Here is a 13,017-nt window from a genome sequence, read left to right on the forward strand (position 1 = left end):
ATGTGAACGTGGCCTGAAGGCGGCCACATTGCTCAGCCTGAAGGAATATGGCTGCTGCCGCGGAGCGTGCCACGATTGCGCCGAAGTGCGGATAGGGCCAGCGCCAAGAGCAAGGTCCCTATGCAAGTCTGCGTGCCGTTTTATGGCCGTCGTGGGAAATCCCTGACCAAAGAGGGAACCGTCGGTGGGGGTAAGCGTTCTGAGGGAAGCGTATTCTGGTGGAGAGCGCACGCATGTGGACTGGTCAAGCACAGCATCCCTCCTGGCCAAAATTATATTCATGTAGGCCTGTGCTTGTATGCCTGCAGACCGCATGAGAAGCTGGCTGATCTGCTGGACGAACGGTGCGAAAACCGAAACGTCAAGGCCTGCTGGTTGATCAGAGGGGGCTTCCATGAGGGCCGCAGCAAGGCCGGCAAGGAAGCTTTCCATGGCAGAGGTCGATTCTAAAGAAGACCTGAGTGTTTCCTCCAGGTCCATGAGGAATTTGTCATGTACTGTAACTCTGCGAGTGTCACGCAAGTTTTGGGGGAGGAGAAGGAGGTCCTCATGGGAAAGCGGAAGTGGTTTTTGAGGGACTATTTGAGTGAGCATTCATCAGATGGAAGACCCCTCTTTTCTCAATAATAATTTGCTAACTGGACCACTTGGAGCAGGCATGTAAAGAGAGTTTGCTTCACATGCTGAAAAGGTGCTGGACACTTCATCAAGGAAGACAGTGGTCACAGTCAGCAGATCTACACAACTATGCAAGCTGTGCTGATGATTAAGTATGATGATGAGAGATCCGTCTTATCTTATGATTGGTTCAAACTCAAAGGTGACGGCAATGACAGTGACGGAACTGACAACAACATTCAACACTTTCTTCAGTCCATCTATCCAACCAGACATCATTTCTGAGCAAGTGACCATAACTGACAGAGAGGGGCATGGGACTCAAATAATTTGAGAAGAGGGGGAGGAGAGACAGAGGAGTTGTGTAAGACAACAGGTCGAAGGCCAGACAGAAGGTGGGGAGGGGTCGTGACACCTATCTGTCACTCCGTTGTCTTCACAGCAATCAACTGCCAGGAATGGCAACAGCCAATCATCAATGAGTTTCGTGAAATTCAGGGTTGACAAATGACAGACGGGAATTACTTTTTTTTTTTTTTTTTTTTTGCATTTCACGCTTTTTGTCACTGTTCAGTTGATGAGTTGTTTTGTTTTGTTTTTACAGAGGAGACAAACCGGATGCACAAGCAGATACTTTCAACCAGGAGGAAGGGAAAATTATCAAAGAGCACTCTCCTTTAAAGGGGGACGCTCTCAGATGTAAGAAATACTTGATGGCTCTCACTCTGAAAATATGATGGACTTTTTATCTTAACCAAACCCACATATTAATCCGGGAAAAACAGGCCAATTATATAGGACAATCCAGAAAAAATTAAAACAGTTTTTATACTCTGCACACATAAAGTTCCATTACTGTTGATAACTGTGTGAAAAGTCCACAAAAATCCATTCCCAGCAACACTGATAAATATCACTTTGTCCAAACCTACCCTTTTGACAGTTCAGCGAAAGACCCATTTTTGGATTTTGGGTGAGCGACTGGCGAACCGAGCATTTGAAAGATCATGGGGGGGAAAAAAGAGAAAAGAAAAAGTAGGAAATAAGGGGGGGATGGAAGCCCCACAAAAAAGAAAAAAAAAGTGGGAAAAAATAGGATGGGAACCCCGCCACAACAACAACAATAACAACAACAAAAGACCCAGTTTGGGGTTTTGGGGGTGGATTGCTGAGGACAGCATGCACAGGTACTTAATCTCATCTCTTAACTTTTTAGTCACAATTTTACTGAGTTCTCTTCTTCATGCATGGGAATGAAGAAAAAAATGCATTGAAATGCTAAAAAAAATACCTTTAATTCCAATATCCTTCCTTCGCACAGCGTACAAAGTAGCATAGCCATGTACTGCTAACAGACTAAAAGCTGTTTTACCATGGTTTATTCACACTGACCAAAAGGGTTTTACGAAACACAGATAAACAGGGGAAGTATCCCACAGTATATAACACACTGGAGTATAATGATGTTGTTGGTAGATTTTGAGAAGACATTTGACACTATTTTAAGGAAGTTTATTTTTTTAAGTTTTGATTAAAACATAATTTTGGCCCTGAAATAAATTAATAAAAGCTTTCTCCACAAGCATTATACTGTTAATTGCAAAATCTCTTTTAATTTCAAAGTAAATATACTTCATTGATGTCCCAGCCAATGATGATTTTTTTGTTGTTGTTGTTCTTTTTTGTTTGTTTGTTTGTTGTTGTTGTTGTTGTTGTTGTTGTTTTTTCTTCTTTTTTTTTCTTTTTTGTTGTTGTTGTTGTTGTTGTTGTTGTTGTTGTTGCATTTTTCTAAATAACTGGACTGATTGTTCTTTTGTTCTTCAGATTATTGTAGAATGGCAGAATGAGCAAAATTAATTTTGTGAATGTGTACATCCAACCATGTTCAAGAGGAAGACTAAAACGTCAAAAATAAATCATTTTCTGTCCTGTGTGAAACTCAGCTGGTTGATAAGAATGTTTATTTACCTATTTCTCACTTGAAGGTACTTGTCTTGTTTATGCATTCAGACACTGATAAGTTTAAAACATGTGGCACAGATTTTGAAATACATCGATGGACACTGTGCATAAAGCATTCTGGCCTGGTATTTTGTATCGTATGAAAGGACAATAACTGAACTCAAATACATATAAATACATGATGCTAGTGCCGAATGAATTTTCATAGCATAAACATTTTGGTTAGTAATCATACACTGTTTCTGCTGGATTGTTTTTCAACAGATATACATCATATTTATCATCTACAGAATGAAGATGGTATCCGTTTATCTTTTGATGCATTTCAACAGAATATTCAAACTTGAGGACTCACTCTTTACAATACTGTGGCTTCATTGACGCAATTTTTAAGAAATTCTAAATACAGTGGGTATGTTGTTTCAAGGTACAGAGTGCAAAGGCAAATGATTTCAATAATATCAATAAACTGATAAGAAAACTAAAGTATACAAATTACACATAGACAGACTGATTCAATGCCTCCAGAGGTAATGACATGGAACACCTGCTATAAAGAATGGATATGGCAAAACTTTTTTGGCAAATGTAATCAAACAACAGTGGATTGCCTGCTGGATTTTTTTTTTTTTTTTGTCCTATCATCTGCTCCATTTCACTGACATTACTTCCAAGCCACTCATTCCAAGCACCCCACGCACAGCCACACCCGGGCTCGTCTGTGGCAGTCACAGTGTTGGCAGTCAGCCACAGGGAACCATCTATGTTAGGTTGTCAGGGGGCCACACACAACAGGAGACCCTGAACTGCTGCTTGTGGTGTTCAGTAGTGCCTGTTCTGAATTAACGTACTCAGGACACCTACTGAGCCCCCTACTGACATGATGACAATAATAGCTTAGCCAGCAGAGCCAGACTGGGTGAGCATCCCTCATGGAGTGGAGACCGCCACCACATCCCTCCAACAACAGTCCCCCATGAGTCTGTCGACACAACGACCTTGACAGGACTCAACACAAGCAAGCACAGAAGTGGAGGTGGATCAAAACTGAGGTAATCAATACGGCAGGTCATGAATGGCCACAGAATTTGGAACATTTTTTTGTACTGATGATGAAGGTGAAAGATGTTGAATGATGATCATGACGACAATGTTGTTACAGAGGTCCATTTATGTTTGGGACTACATAACAAGGCTGTACCCTACACTTTCTTTCATAATTATATCCCCACTTTAACCAAGCCCGAGAGATACAGACATTTGCAGTGTTGATCAGGAAATTTGAGCAACACACCCACACCCAAAGACGCATCCGTGAAGTGGATGATACTTGACTGTGTGGTCCCAGTCTTCCCATTCAAGCCAGTAGTGCACTCAACTCTGGGTCAGTGTCGGCCGTGGTCCGAAAAACCCACCTCCGCTGGGAATGGAACTCACATCCTCCCAGCCGACCAGTCCATGATGCTAACCACTTCAGGATGGCAACTGGTAGCTGATATGGTTTCAGGTAAGGCTGTTGGACTGAAGTCTTTCTGCAAGCATTTTAGTAGTTCCAAGAAGGGCAGTAGTTTCTGCTGAATGTGATATGTATCAAAGCAGCAAACAGACAGGAGATCATCTGATGTGGTTATGTGCACATGCAAATGTATTTTTTCAGATCAAAGGAATTATTGAGCAATAACAAACAAGTTAACCTTTTTCAAAGAACTAGTTTTGTTTGTTGTTAAAGAAGAGATACACACTTACATGTTTGTTGTTAAAGAAGAGATACACACTTACAAAGTGGTTGATAATATTATTAGCTAAATGCCATGTAGACAAAGGAAATAATGTGGTGCCAATACTCAAGATAAAATCTGGAAAAAAAATACCCATGTGTTATGACTAACATGTAGTATTTTGAAAGTCTTTGGTATCCATACCTTGAATTAACAAATTAACATTTCTGCACACTATTGATTTATAGATGTCATCTGAAGTTGGTACGTTATGTTGTTGATGGGACAGTTATTCACTTACATGACTACAAGTGTTGTGATCATTATCATAAACTTACAAGCCGTTTTATTCTATTTTTAAAGTATATATGAGACAATAAGCATGCATTTTCATCTGTATCTTGATTGTTTTCTTTCTAGGTATAATTCTGTGGAGGTGGAAACAGACTTTTTTTAACACAAAAAAAATGATCATCTTCACTTTGAATTGCCTGAATAGTTATCTGGGTTCAAAATAATTGGGACAAAAGCACAGATTTACAATCCACATTCATTCTGCTTCACAAAAAACGTTTACTTTCGCTCTGTACCTCCTATATTTTTGTGCTATAATCTTTTCTAAATCTATTACTCTCAAATCCTCAAAATTCCCAGGCATGGAGAGAGCAATTTCTTGTTTTTTCAAAATTCTCTGACACTGAACTGGTTCACCACAAGGACTCTTACACAAAAATTCGTAACTGACAGATACACTAAAAAAAAAAGTAAACAAACAAAAATAACTCATAATAATGCAACTGATAAAGTTTAAAGCTCAAATTTATTCTTTCATTCACGGGGCATGAAAAACAAAGGTACAAGAGCAGGTGTGTGCACTTCCTACACACATCTGTCACTCTGTGTGTGTGTGTGTGTGTGTGTGTGTGTGTGTGTGTGTGTGTGTGTGTGTGTGTGTGTGTGTGTGTTATCTCTGTAAACCATCTTGTTATTATCAAATATCATTTCATCAAGTATTCTTTTACGAACTCAATCAAGCTCCTACTTCTGTATGCATGTGGCATGCCGAACAGTAAAATAGCATTTGTCTCCTGAAGCTCATCTGCCAACTCAACAAAAAAGTCCCTGTGAGGATTCTCTCTGCCCCTCCCTCCCTGTCTGTGGCGGTCTCTCTCTAATACACACACTTCATATAAACTGTTTTACTGATTCCTTACTCTCTCCCAACAGTAAAAATCAGATTTTTATCTCCCTTCCATATTCTTCTATTTTAACACAGAAAAATCAACGTCTCTGCTGAATATCCTCTTTTTCCCCCCAAGACATAAAGACACAAAAAGAACCACAAAAAAGAAGAAACAAAAATTTGTTCCCTAGTGTAACACAATCTACTGAATCTACAAATACATCACAATAATAATGAGGCCTTAAATAAGTTAAAATGTTATATCTTAAAAAAGAAAACAACAACAACTACTTATGATTTGGGCATGTTTTCATTTCAATGTTTTAAAAAATATGTTCCATTCAATACTCTGGATATGTCTGTATGCCGTCAACAGGATTGTAGGCAAGAGTGTGTGCATGTGCATTTCTGTACATGCATGACTGCATTTTGTGTGTGTGTATGTGCATGCACATGTGTGTGCATGTTGTGCTGTGTTGTGCTGTGCTGTGCTGTGCAGTGTTGTGTGTGTGTGCGCGCACACACACACACGCGCGCGAGTGTGTATGTGTGTAGTGTTCAAGTCAGATGTGGCTTTGTTCTGACCATTTTACCTTGCAACTTTGACCTGGTTTGTGTTTGAGTATGGCATGCCTAGATCAGGTTTCAATTTTCATTCAGTTTCCTTCATACTGGTACTTTGTTTGGTCTATTATTTGCATAAAAAGGATCAACAATACATAAATGAATGGACTGACCAGCACACAAGACAGCACAGGAATGAACAAGATTTAGCTAGCACAGAAATATTGTGTCATACAAAGTTTACAAGCCAGCCAAACACACGGGACGCAGAGCACACACAAATGTCAGGTGGTTCTGAATCGTACCAAAACTTCACAATTCAGAGGTTTTCAGGGAAATAAGAAAAAGAAGCAAACAGCAAAATCAATTACATTATAACCCAACTTAAGAAAAAAACTAAACTGAAAAAACAGTAAAATCAATTATAACCATACTGATGTACGTTTTCAGGTAGACATGTGCATGTGTGTGCATGTGCATGTGCATACACACAAAATGAAAAACAAACAAAAAGGTTCATATCATACACATTTACAAGTATGTAACCCCCTCTCTTCCAAATGCACACACACACTACAAACCACTTTATAATTATGTTAATGAACACCATACCATTATCAACAACCCTATTCTACAATGATGTGTCAACATGATACCGCCTTCATCCTCTTTTGTGCCCTCTCTCTCTCTCTGCATGTATCTGAATCTATTTTCACACACACATACATACACACACACACACACACACACACACATTATTATATGTGAGTTGTCCAAGAGTTCATGTCCCACAAAATTTTCTACTGCTTTAGTTGATATTCAAAATCATATTGCTCACATGCTGCACTGGATGAGCAGCAACAAACTGAAAATCAAAACAGACATGACAGATCATGCCAGCAGGTTCAGCATCACACCTTTGTAAAGTGGACAGTGAGTTTACTAACACTGGGGTTGATAACAGTTCTTTTCAAACCTTTTGTCAAGTACCTTGACAAAGATATACAGTAAAACTAACCACTGTCCATGCAGTAACAAATCAGCTCCATCTGCCATGTAACTTTTCTCAAAATTCGGAAAATTGCCAGTATTTCTTCAAATCTTTCAAAGACTGCCACAGTCAGACTTGTCTCCTCCACTGTTACCTCACATCTGGATTACTGTAGTTCGGTACTAGTGGGTCTTCCATCTGATCAGATCAGCCGTTTGCAGAAAGTTCAGAACAGTGCAGCTAAACTTTTAGCGCGGAAATCTAAAAGAGCTGCATTCGCTACAATTAAATTCTGAATTCAGTTAAAAACTGCCACGCTCGCATACTGCTTTTTTTTTTATGATACATTCCCACAGTATCTCTCTTCTTCACTCAAAACTTATCAGTCTTCTCAGTCACTTCGGTCTTTAGCTGAAAGGTTACTTCAGGTGCCAAACACTTATCTGAAAATCTTCAGTCACTGACCATTTAGTTTCTCAGCCCCAACTGTCTGGAACTCACTCTCTGCTGACCTGTGAAAGGCCCCTTCCCTGGACTCTTGAAAGTCCAAGTTGAAAACTTATCTTTTTTAGTAATGCATTTGAGTAACAGTTTCATTTAATTTGCTGTTATATAGTGTACTTTTCTTTTTCCAGTGTTGTGTATATATGTATGTGTGTGTGTGTGTGTGTGTGTGTGTGTCTGTGTCTGTGTCTGTGTGTGTTGTTCATGATGAGAGGATGGCGACTGTTTCTTCGTGATTGTGTGTGTGTGTGTGTGTGTGTCTGTGTCTGTGTGTCTGTGTGTGTCTGTTTGTGTTGTTCATGATGTGAGGATAGTGACTATTCTGTGTGTGTGTGTGTGTGTGTGTGTGTGTGTGTGCGTGTGGGTGTTGTTCATAATGAGAAGATGGTGACTGTTTCTTCATGGTAGATTCTTTTTCTTGATGATTGTTGCTTCTCTTTTGTACCTGTAATTTGTGGAGCGTCATGAGTGATTGTTATTTGAATTTTTTTGATAACTGTTATTTCTTTCTTGTTAATGTTATATTAGATTTGTGAAATGCCAAGAACGTCTCTGTGAGGGATCAGCCCTATAGAAGAGCACTTCATTATTATTTTCAGTTCAAACAAATGAAATTCATGATCTATCTTTTTGTTAAGCTGACCTCAATATTTTTAACCAGGACTTTTTTTAAAAACACACACACACACACACACACACACACACACACAGAGCAAAGGAAAGCAAAGCAAAGCAAAGTAAAAACAACCAGTGAATAAAACCTCTGTCAAGAGAGCAAAGCCATCAGGTGAGGTTTCTAAGTTAGGACTCTGTGGTCAGACAGCTACAGAACACACACTCCTCCACTCACTGACGACTTTATTTCAGCAAAATGAAGACCCGGGGATTTCCAGCGCCTGGCAGGCAGTGCCATTCAGTGACACTGCAGAAAACCACCTTTCTATTCAAACACATGAGTGGCAATTGGAGGAGTTTGTATTATACTCCATGTTTGGTGTTACATATACTTACCATGTCAAACTGATGCAAACTAGGCCTATGGTTTGCTCTGCTTGGCCAAATTTCGCACAGCTAGCAGTGAAAAGACGGGCCCGCCCGCTCTCAGCCAATCAAACGCCTCTAAAAGCTATAAGCGCTGAATCATTCCGTGGCCATCGAAGAAAATGCCCCATGAGAACCACGGCGGAGACGCGGGGACGGACGGGCGGGCATTCGAGTTTGACATGTTAAGTATATGTAACACCAAACATGGAGTATAATACAAACTCCTCCTTTTGGTGTCATATACTGTACCATGTCAAACTGATGCAGAATTTAAAGCAAATGGAGGAGGGCAACGCCTACTGCTTCGTATGGGGAGCCCTTGTAACTGAGACGGCAGTGTTAGCCGCGACAAAGGAAATCCCCTTGGAACCGTCAGCCCTGGTCATACGGAAATTCCTGAGGTAGAAGTTGATGAAGGGATTCTCAGACCACCAGAAGGCTGCCTCCAAGACATGCTGCGTTGGCACTGAGTGCTGGAAAGCAGCCGAAGTAGCTATGGCCCGCACTTCGTGTGGTCTGGGATGAAGACAGCTGATATCCATGTGTGCATGAGAGTAGGCTCTATGAATGACTTGGGAAACCCAGCGGGAAATGGTGCCTGCAGCGATGTCTTTCTTGTAATTCTCATTGAGGGAGATGAGCAGACGCCTCTGAGAAGAACGCCTATGGCGAGACCTATCCCAATAATATTTGAGACACCGAACAGGGCAGAGATGCCTATCCTCATCATCTTGGGCAAGAATATCGGACAAAGGTCTGACCCTCAGAGAGGGGGAAGGAACCTCAGGGTCTTGGTTCTTAGCCAGAAACTCTGGAAGGAAACGAATAGTGATGGAACCATCTCTGTGGAAGGCCAGATCTTGTGGCATTCCACTAAGACCATGCAGCTCACTTCTACGATGGCCTGTGGCCAGCCACAGAAGGAAAGTGGTCTTGAGGGTGAGGATGTAAAAAGGAATAGTCCCCAATGGCTCGAAGGGCTGTTTTTGAATGAAATCCAGTACCAGGAACAAGTCCCAGAGGGGCACTCTTCTGGGGTCTCTAGCTTCCTTCAGAGCGGCCCCCTAGCCACCTCTCTGAGCAGGAAATCTGCTTCAAAGGCGGGACCACCCAGCTGTTTGAATTGTGGTACGGATGGCAGACCTGTACCCTCGCACAGAACTAGCAGACAGGATGAGAACCGAGGAGCAGTGAGCCAGAAAGTTGGCCAGCTGCATGCTCGTAGGGTTCGTAGGGGGAATGTCCTGAGCTGTACACCACCGCAACCATTTCTTCCAGCGAAAGTCATACAAAGTCTCCGTTCCCTGCCTCCTTGCTCTAGTGACTATGGAGAGGAGGTCAGAGGAGGCACACCCCTGGGTCAGCGCAGCCGACACAGAGGCCGACCGAGGGGTCGAGGACTTCAATGGTGATGCTGACAGTTCCGACCGCACAGCAGCCATGCGTGCAGGTGGAGCAGTTGAGGATTGGAATGAGGAGTGTCCGAGCGAGGCTGCCTCAGCAGATGAGATTTGGTTTCAAGTTCCAGGGGTGGAAACATGTGTCAGGGACTGAAGGTCAGGAAACCAGGTCTGGGCTGGCCATTTCGGCGCAATGAGGATCAGCTGTGGGCGTTCCAATCTGTCTTTCCGTATCACCTTGGACAGAATTGGAAAGGGAGGCAACACGGAGGCAATCAGACTGCTCCAGTCTAGAGAGAGAGCATCCACTGCCCACGCTTCTGGGTTGGCAACCGAAGAGACATAAGTGGGAAGTCTCTTGATGAACAAGGTCCACCATCGGTCGAAACCACTGTTCCCACACCCACTGAAGGCTGTCCTTGTCCAGGGTGCACTCTGTGCGTATGACACTCTTGGACCTGCTGAGAGCATCTGCCAAGATCCTGTCTTTTCCTGCTAAGTGTCTCGCTGAAAGTGCAATGCCCTTGCTGTGGCACCAATGGAGGAGAGCCTCGGTCCACAGGGAGAGGTCTGCCGAGTGCGCTCCCCCCCCATTTGTTCACATAACATGCGACCGTCGTCTTGTCCATGAACAAGCGGATGTCTTGCCAGTGGCCTCCCCCATGAAGTGCAGGAGAGCCCTGCGAACTGCCTCCAGTTCCAGAACATTGATGTGGCATAGGCACTCCTCCGGGGACCAAGTCCCTGCTGCATGGAGTGAGTCCATGTGGGCTCCCCAGCCCAGGGAGGAGGCGTCTGTGAAGAGTGCCACCTGAAGAGCAGGTGGGGCTATGGGCACCCCCTGTGTCCGAAGGGGGGTGATTAACCACTCTGATGTCACCTCGAGGAACCACTCGCCCAGACATATCTGGGTATCCCATGGCTGAGTGCTCTGGGACCGGCGTAACCTCAGTGCCCTCTGGAGAGGGCGCTTGAGAACCCTGTCCAGGGAATGAGAGGTGCCGTGGACTCCATCATGCCCAAGAGGGAAGAAAGTGTCTGCGCTGTATCTTGGGAGGAGCGACGCAAGTGGCTGAGGAGGCCTGTCAGACGGTCCCAGTGATCTGGCGCCAGAGAGACTATCATGGACCGCGTGTCGAATCTCATCCCTAAGAAGTCGAAGGACTGACTTGGGGACAGATAGCATATCTCCTGGTCCATGAGGAAGCCCAGTTGGGAGCAAAGGTCTAGAAGTCTGGCCGTATGACTCAGGCACAGGGCCTGCGACTGGGCCAGGATAAGCCAGTTGTCCAGGTACACACAGAGACAAATGGATTCCGAGCGGACGATGGACACCAATTCCCGCACCACCTTGGTAAACAGCAAAAGGGGCAAGGGACAGACCAAATGGGAGGGCAGGGAACTGGAACACCTTGTCCCTCCACACGAACCTCAGGTACCGATGGGATGCCGAATGGATAAGGATATGAAAATAAGCATCTTCCAGATCGATAGAGGTAGCCCAATCGCCTTGTTGGATGGTCTCCCGAATCTGTGCCTGTGTGTCCATCTTGAATTTGATTTTGGGGAGGAATTTGTTGAGGGGGGACAAGTCCAAAACTGGTCTCCACCCTCCCGAGACCTTTGGAATCACGAACAACCAGCCGTAAAAACCGGGGCCCGGGTCCGAGAGTCGAGATATAGCCCCTATGAGGAGTGGGTGCGATATCTCTTTTTCTAGGACGCTCTCCTGCTCCGTCGAGCTGGGCACCTAAGGAGGAGGAGTGGATTTTAGAGGGGGGCGGTCCTCCACCCAAGGCAGCATGTACCCCGACTCTAGCACCGACATAATCCCGTCGTTGAGTACCAGAGCACACCACTGATGTGCATGCCGGGACAAGTTTCCTATTTGGAGGGGCTGAACGACTGGCGGTGCTGAATCGGGGCCCAGTCATTGGGGGTGCTGCCTTCTGGCCTTGGGCATGGCCGGTCGGCTTGGACGGACATAAGGTGGTTTATTCCTCTGCTGCTGATTCTGCACACGCTGCTTTGACTTAGGCGGCGTGGTATATGGAGGGGCCCTGGTGGCCGGTCTCTTCAATGGTATAGAACCCTGGAGCCCCTGAGAGGTGTGGGGCAAATATGAGGCCACCTCCCTGTTTGTCTCTGCCCTGTGGCTGACAAAATGGGGCGGGTACTGGCCGAAGAGGGAGTGCTGCTGTGCTGGGATGGACCGCAGGGCAGCCCTCTCCTCCACAGGAATGTTAGAGAGGCTGAGAATGGCATCACGCCGCGCTAGCACAGTGTTGAAGTGAAGGCTGGTAGCTGTGTCTGCAGCTGCCGTGAAACCAGATGCTACCCTATTGCCAAAAGCGTTTAACCTCGGGTCGGTGAAGAGGCCAGGCGGGACAGAGGAAGGAGACCCCGTGTCCTGATTAACCGGACACTGTTCCCACAGCTCATTGGCCCTGTGGAGGAACGCGTCGAAGAAGGTGTAAGCCGTGGAAACCTCGAGGAGGCAGCGGCGGGCCAATTTGTCGCACTCTGCTAACGTTTTAAAGGATAGGGTAGCTGAAATGGGGAAGGTGGTGCGCTGTGAGACCAACATCCTGTCCTGTGCGGAGGGCTCTGCTTCGCTGTAAGCAGGGTGGTCCTGTGTGTTCCAGGACCACACCCCTCCCTTGGAGGAATCTTTAAGGAACTTTCCCGGGGAAAAGGCGCCCGGGGCAGAGAGGGACTCCCTGCCTGGAGGAGGGATGGAAGCAGCACCCCTGACAGTGCACCATTTCTGGCACTCTGAGTCACCTTGTGGTTCTGGAGGTAGAGTCACATGGCGTAAGGAGGGTCAAGGGTAACAAAGTAGCCTGAGGGACTGACTCGGCATACGTGACCCTATTGGGGAGGGTCAGTTCGAGCTCGGGAAAGTCCGAGTTTGGTTCAGGCTGGTCCCTAGGGAGGCGCGGGCTCAATCTGTCCCCCCTGGGATGTGGGCGAAGAGTGCTCATCTGCTTGTTCGTCCTCATCCGAAGACAGGGGCTCCCACTCTTGTTCGCA

The 13,017-nt window shown here is 45.0% G+C and overlaps 1 protein-coding gene across 4 annotated transcripts in view; it reads right to left on the reverse strand.

Moving 5' to 3' along the window:
- The window catches only part of LOC143277921 (pyruvate kinase PKM-like), a 114,660-nt gene that overhangs the window by 79,340 nt on the left and 22,303 nt on the right, over positions 1 to 13,017 (reverse strand). The window contains exon 1 of one of the 4 annotated variants that reach the window (XM_076582895.1): positions 8,391 to 8,468. The exons of the other annotated variants lie outside the window; for them this stretch is intronic. Within the exon in view, the coding sequence (XP_076439010.1) occupies positions 8,391 to 8,453 (63 nt within the window). The 5' untranslated portion in view covers positions 8,454 to 8,468. Of the gene's footprint in view, positions 1 to 8,390; positions 8,469 to 13,017 lie in introns of those variants that run through there. 4 annotated transcript variants of the gene reach the window in all.

The sequence above is a fragment of the Babylonia areolata genome, chromosome 35, assembly GCF_041734735.1.
Source record: "Babylonia areolata isolate BAREFJ2019XMU chromosome 35, ASM4173473v1, whole genome shotgun sequence".
Lineage (NCBI taxonomy): Eukaryota > Metazoa > Mollusca > Gastropoda > Neogastropoda > Buccinidae > Babylonia > Babylonia areolata.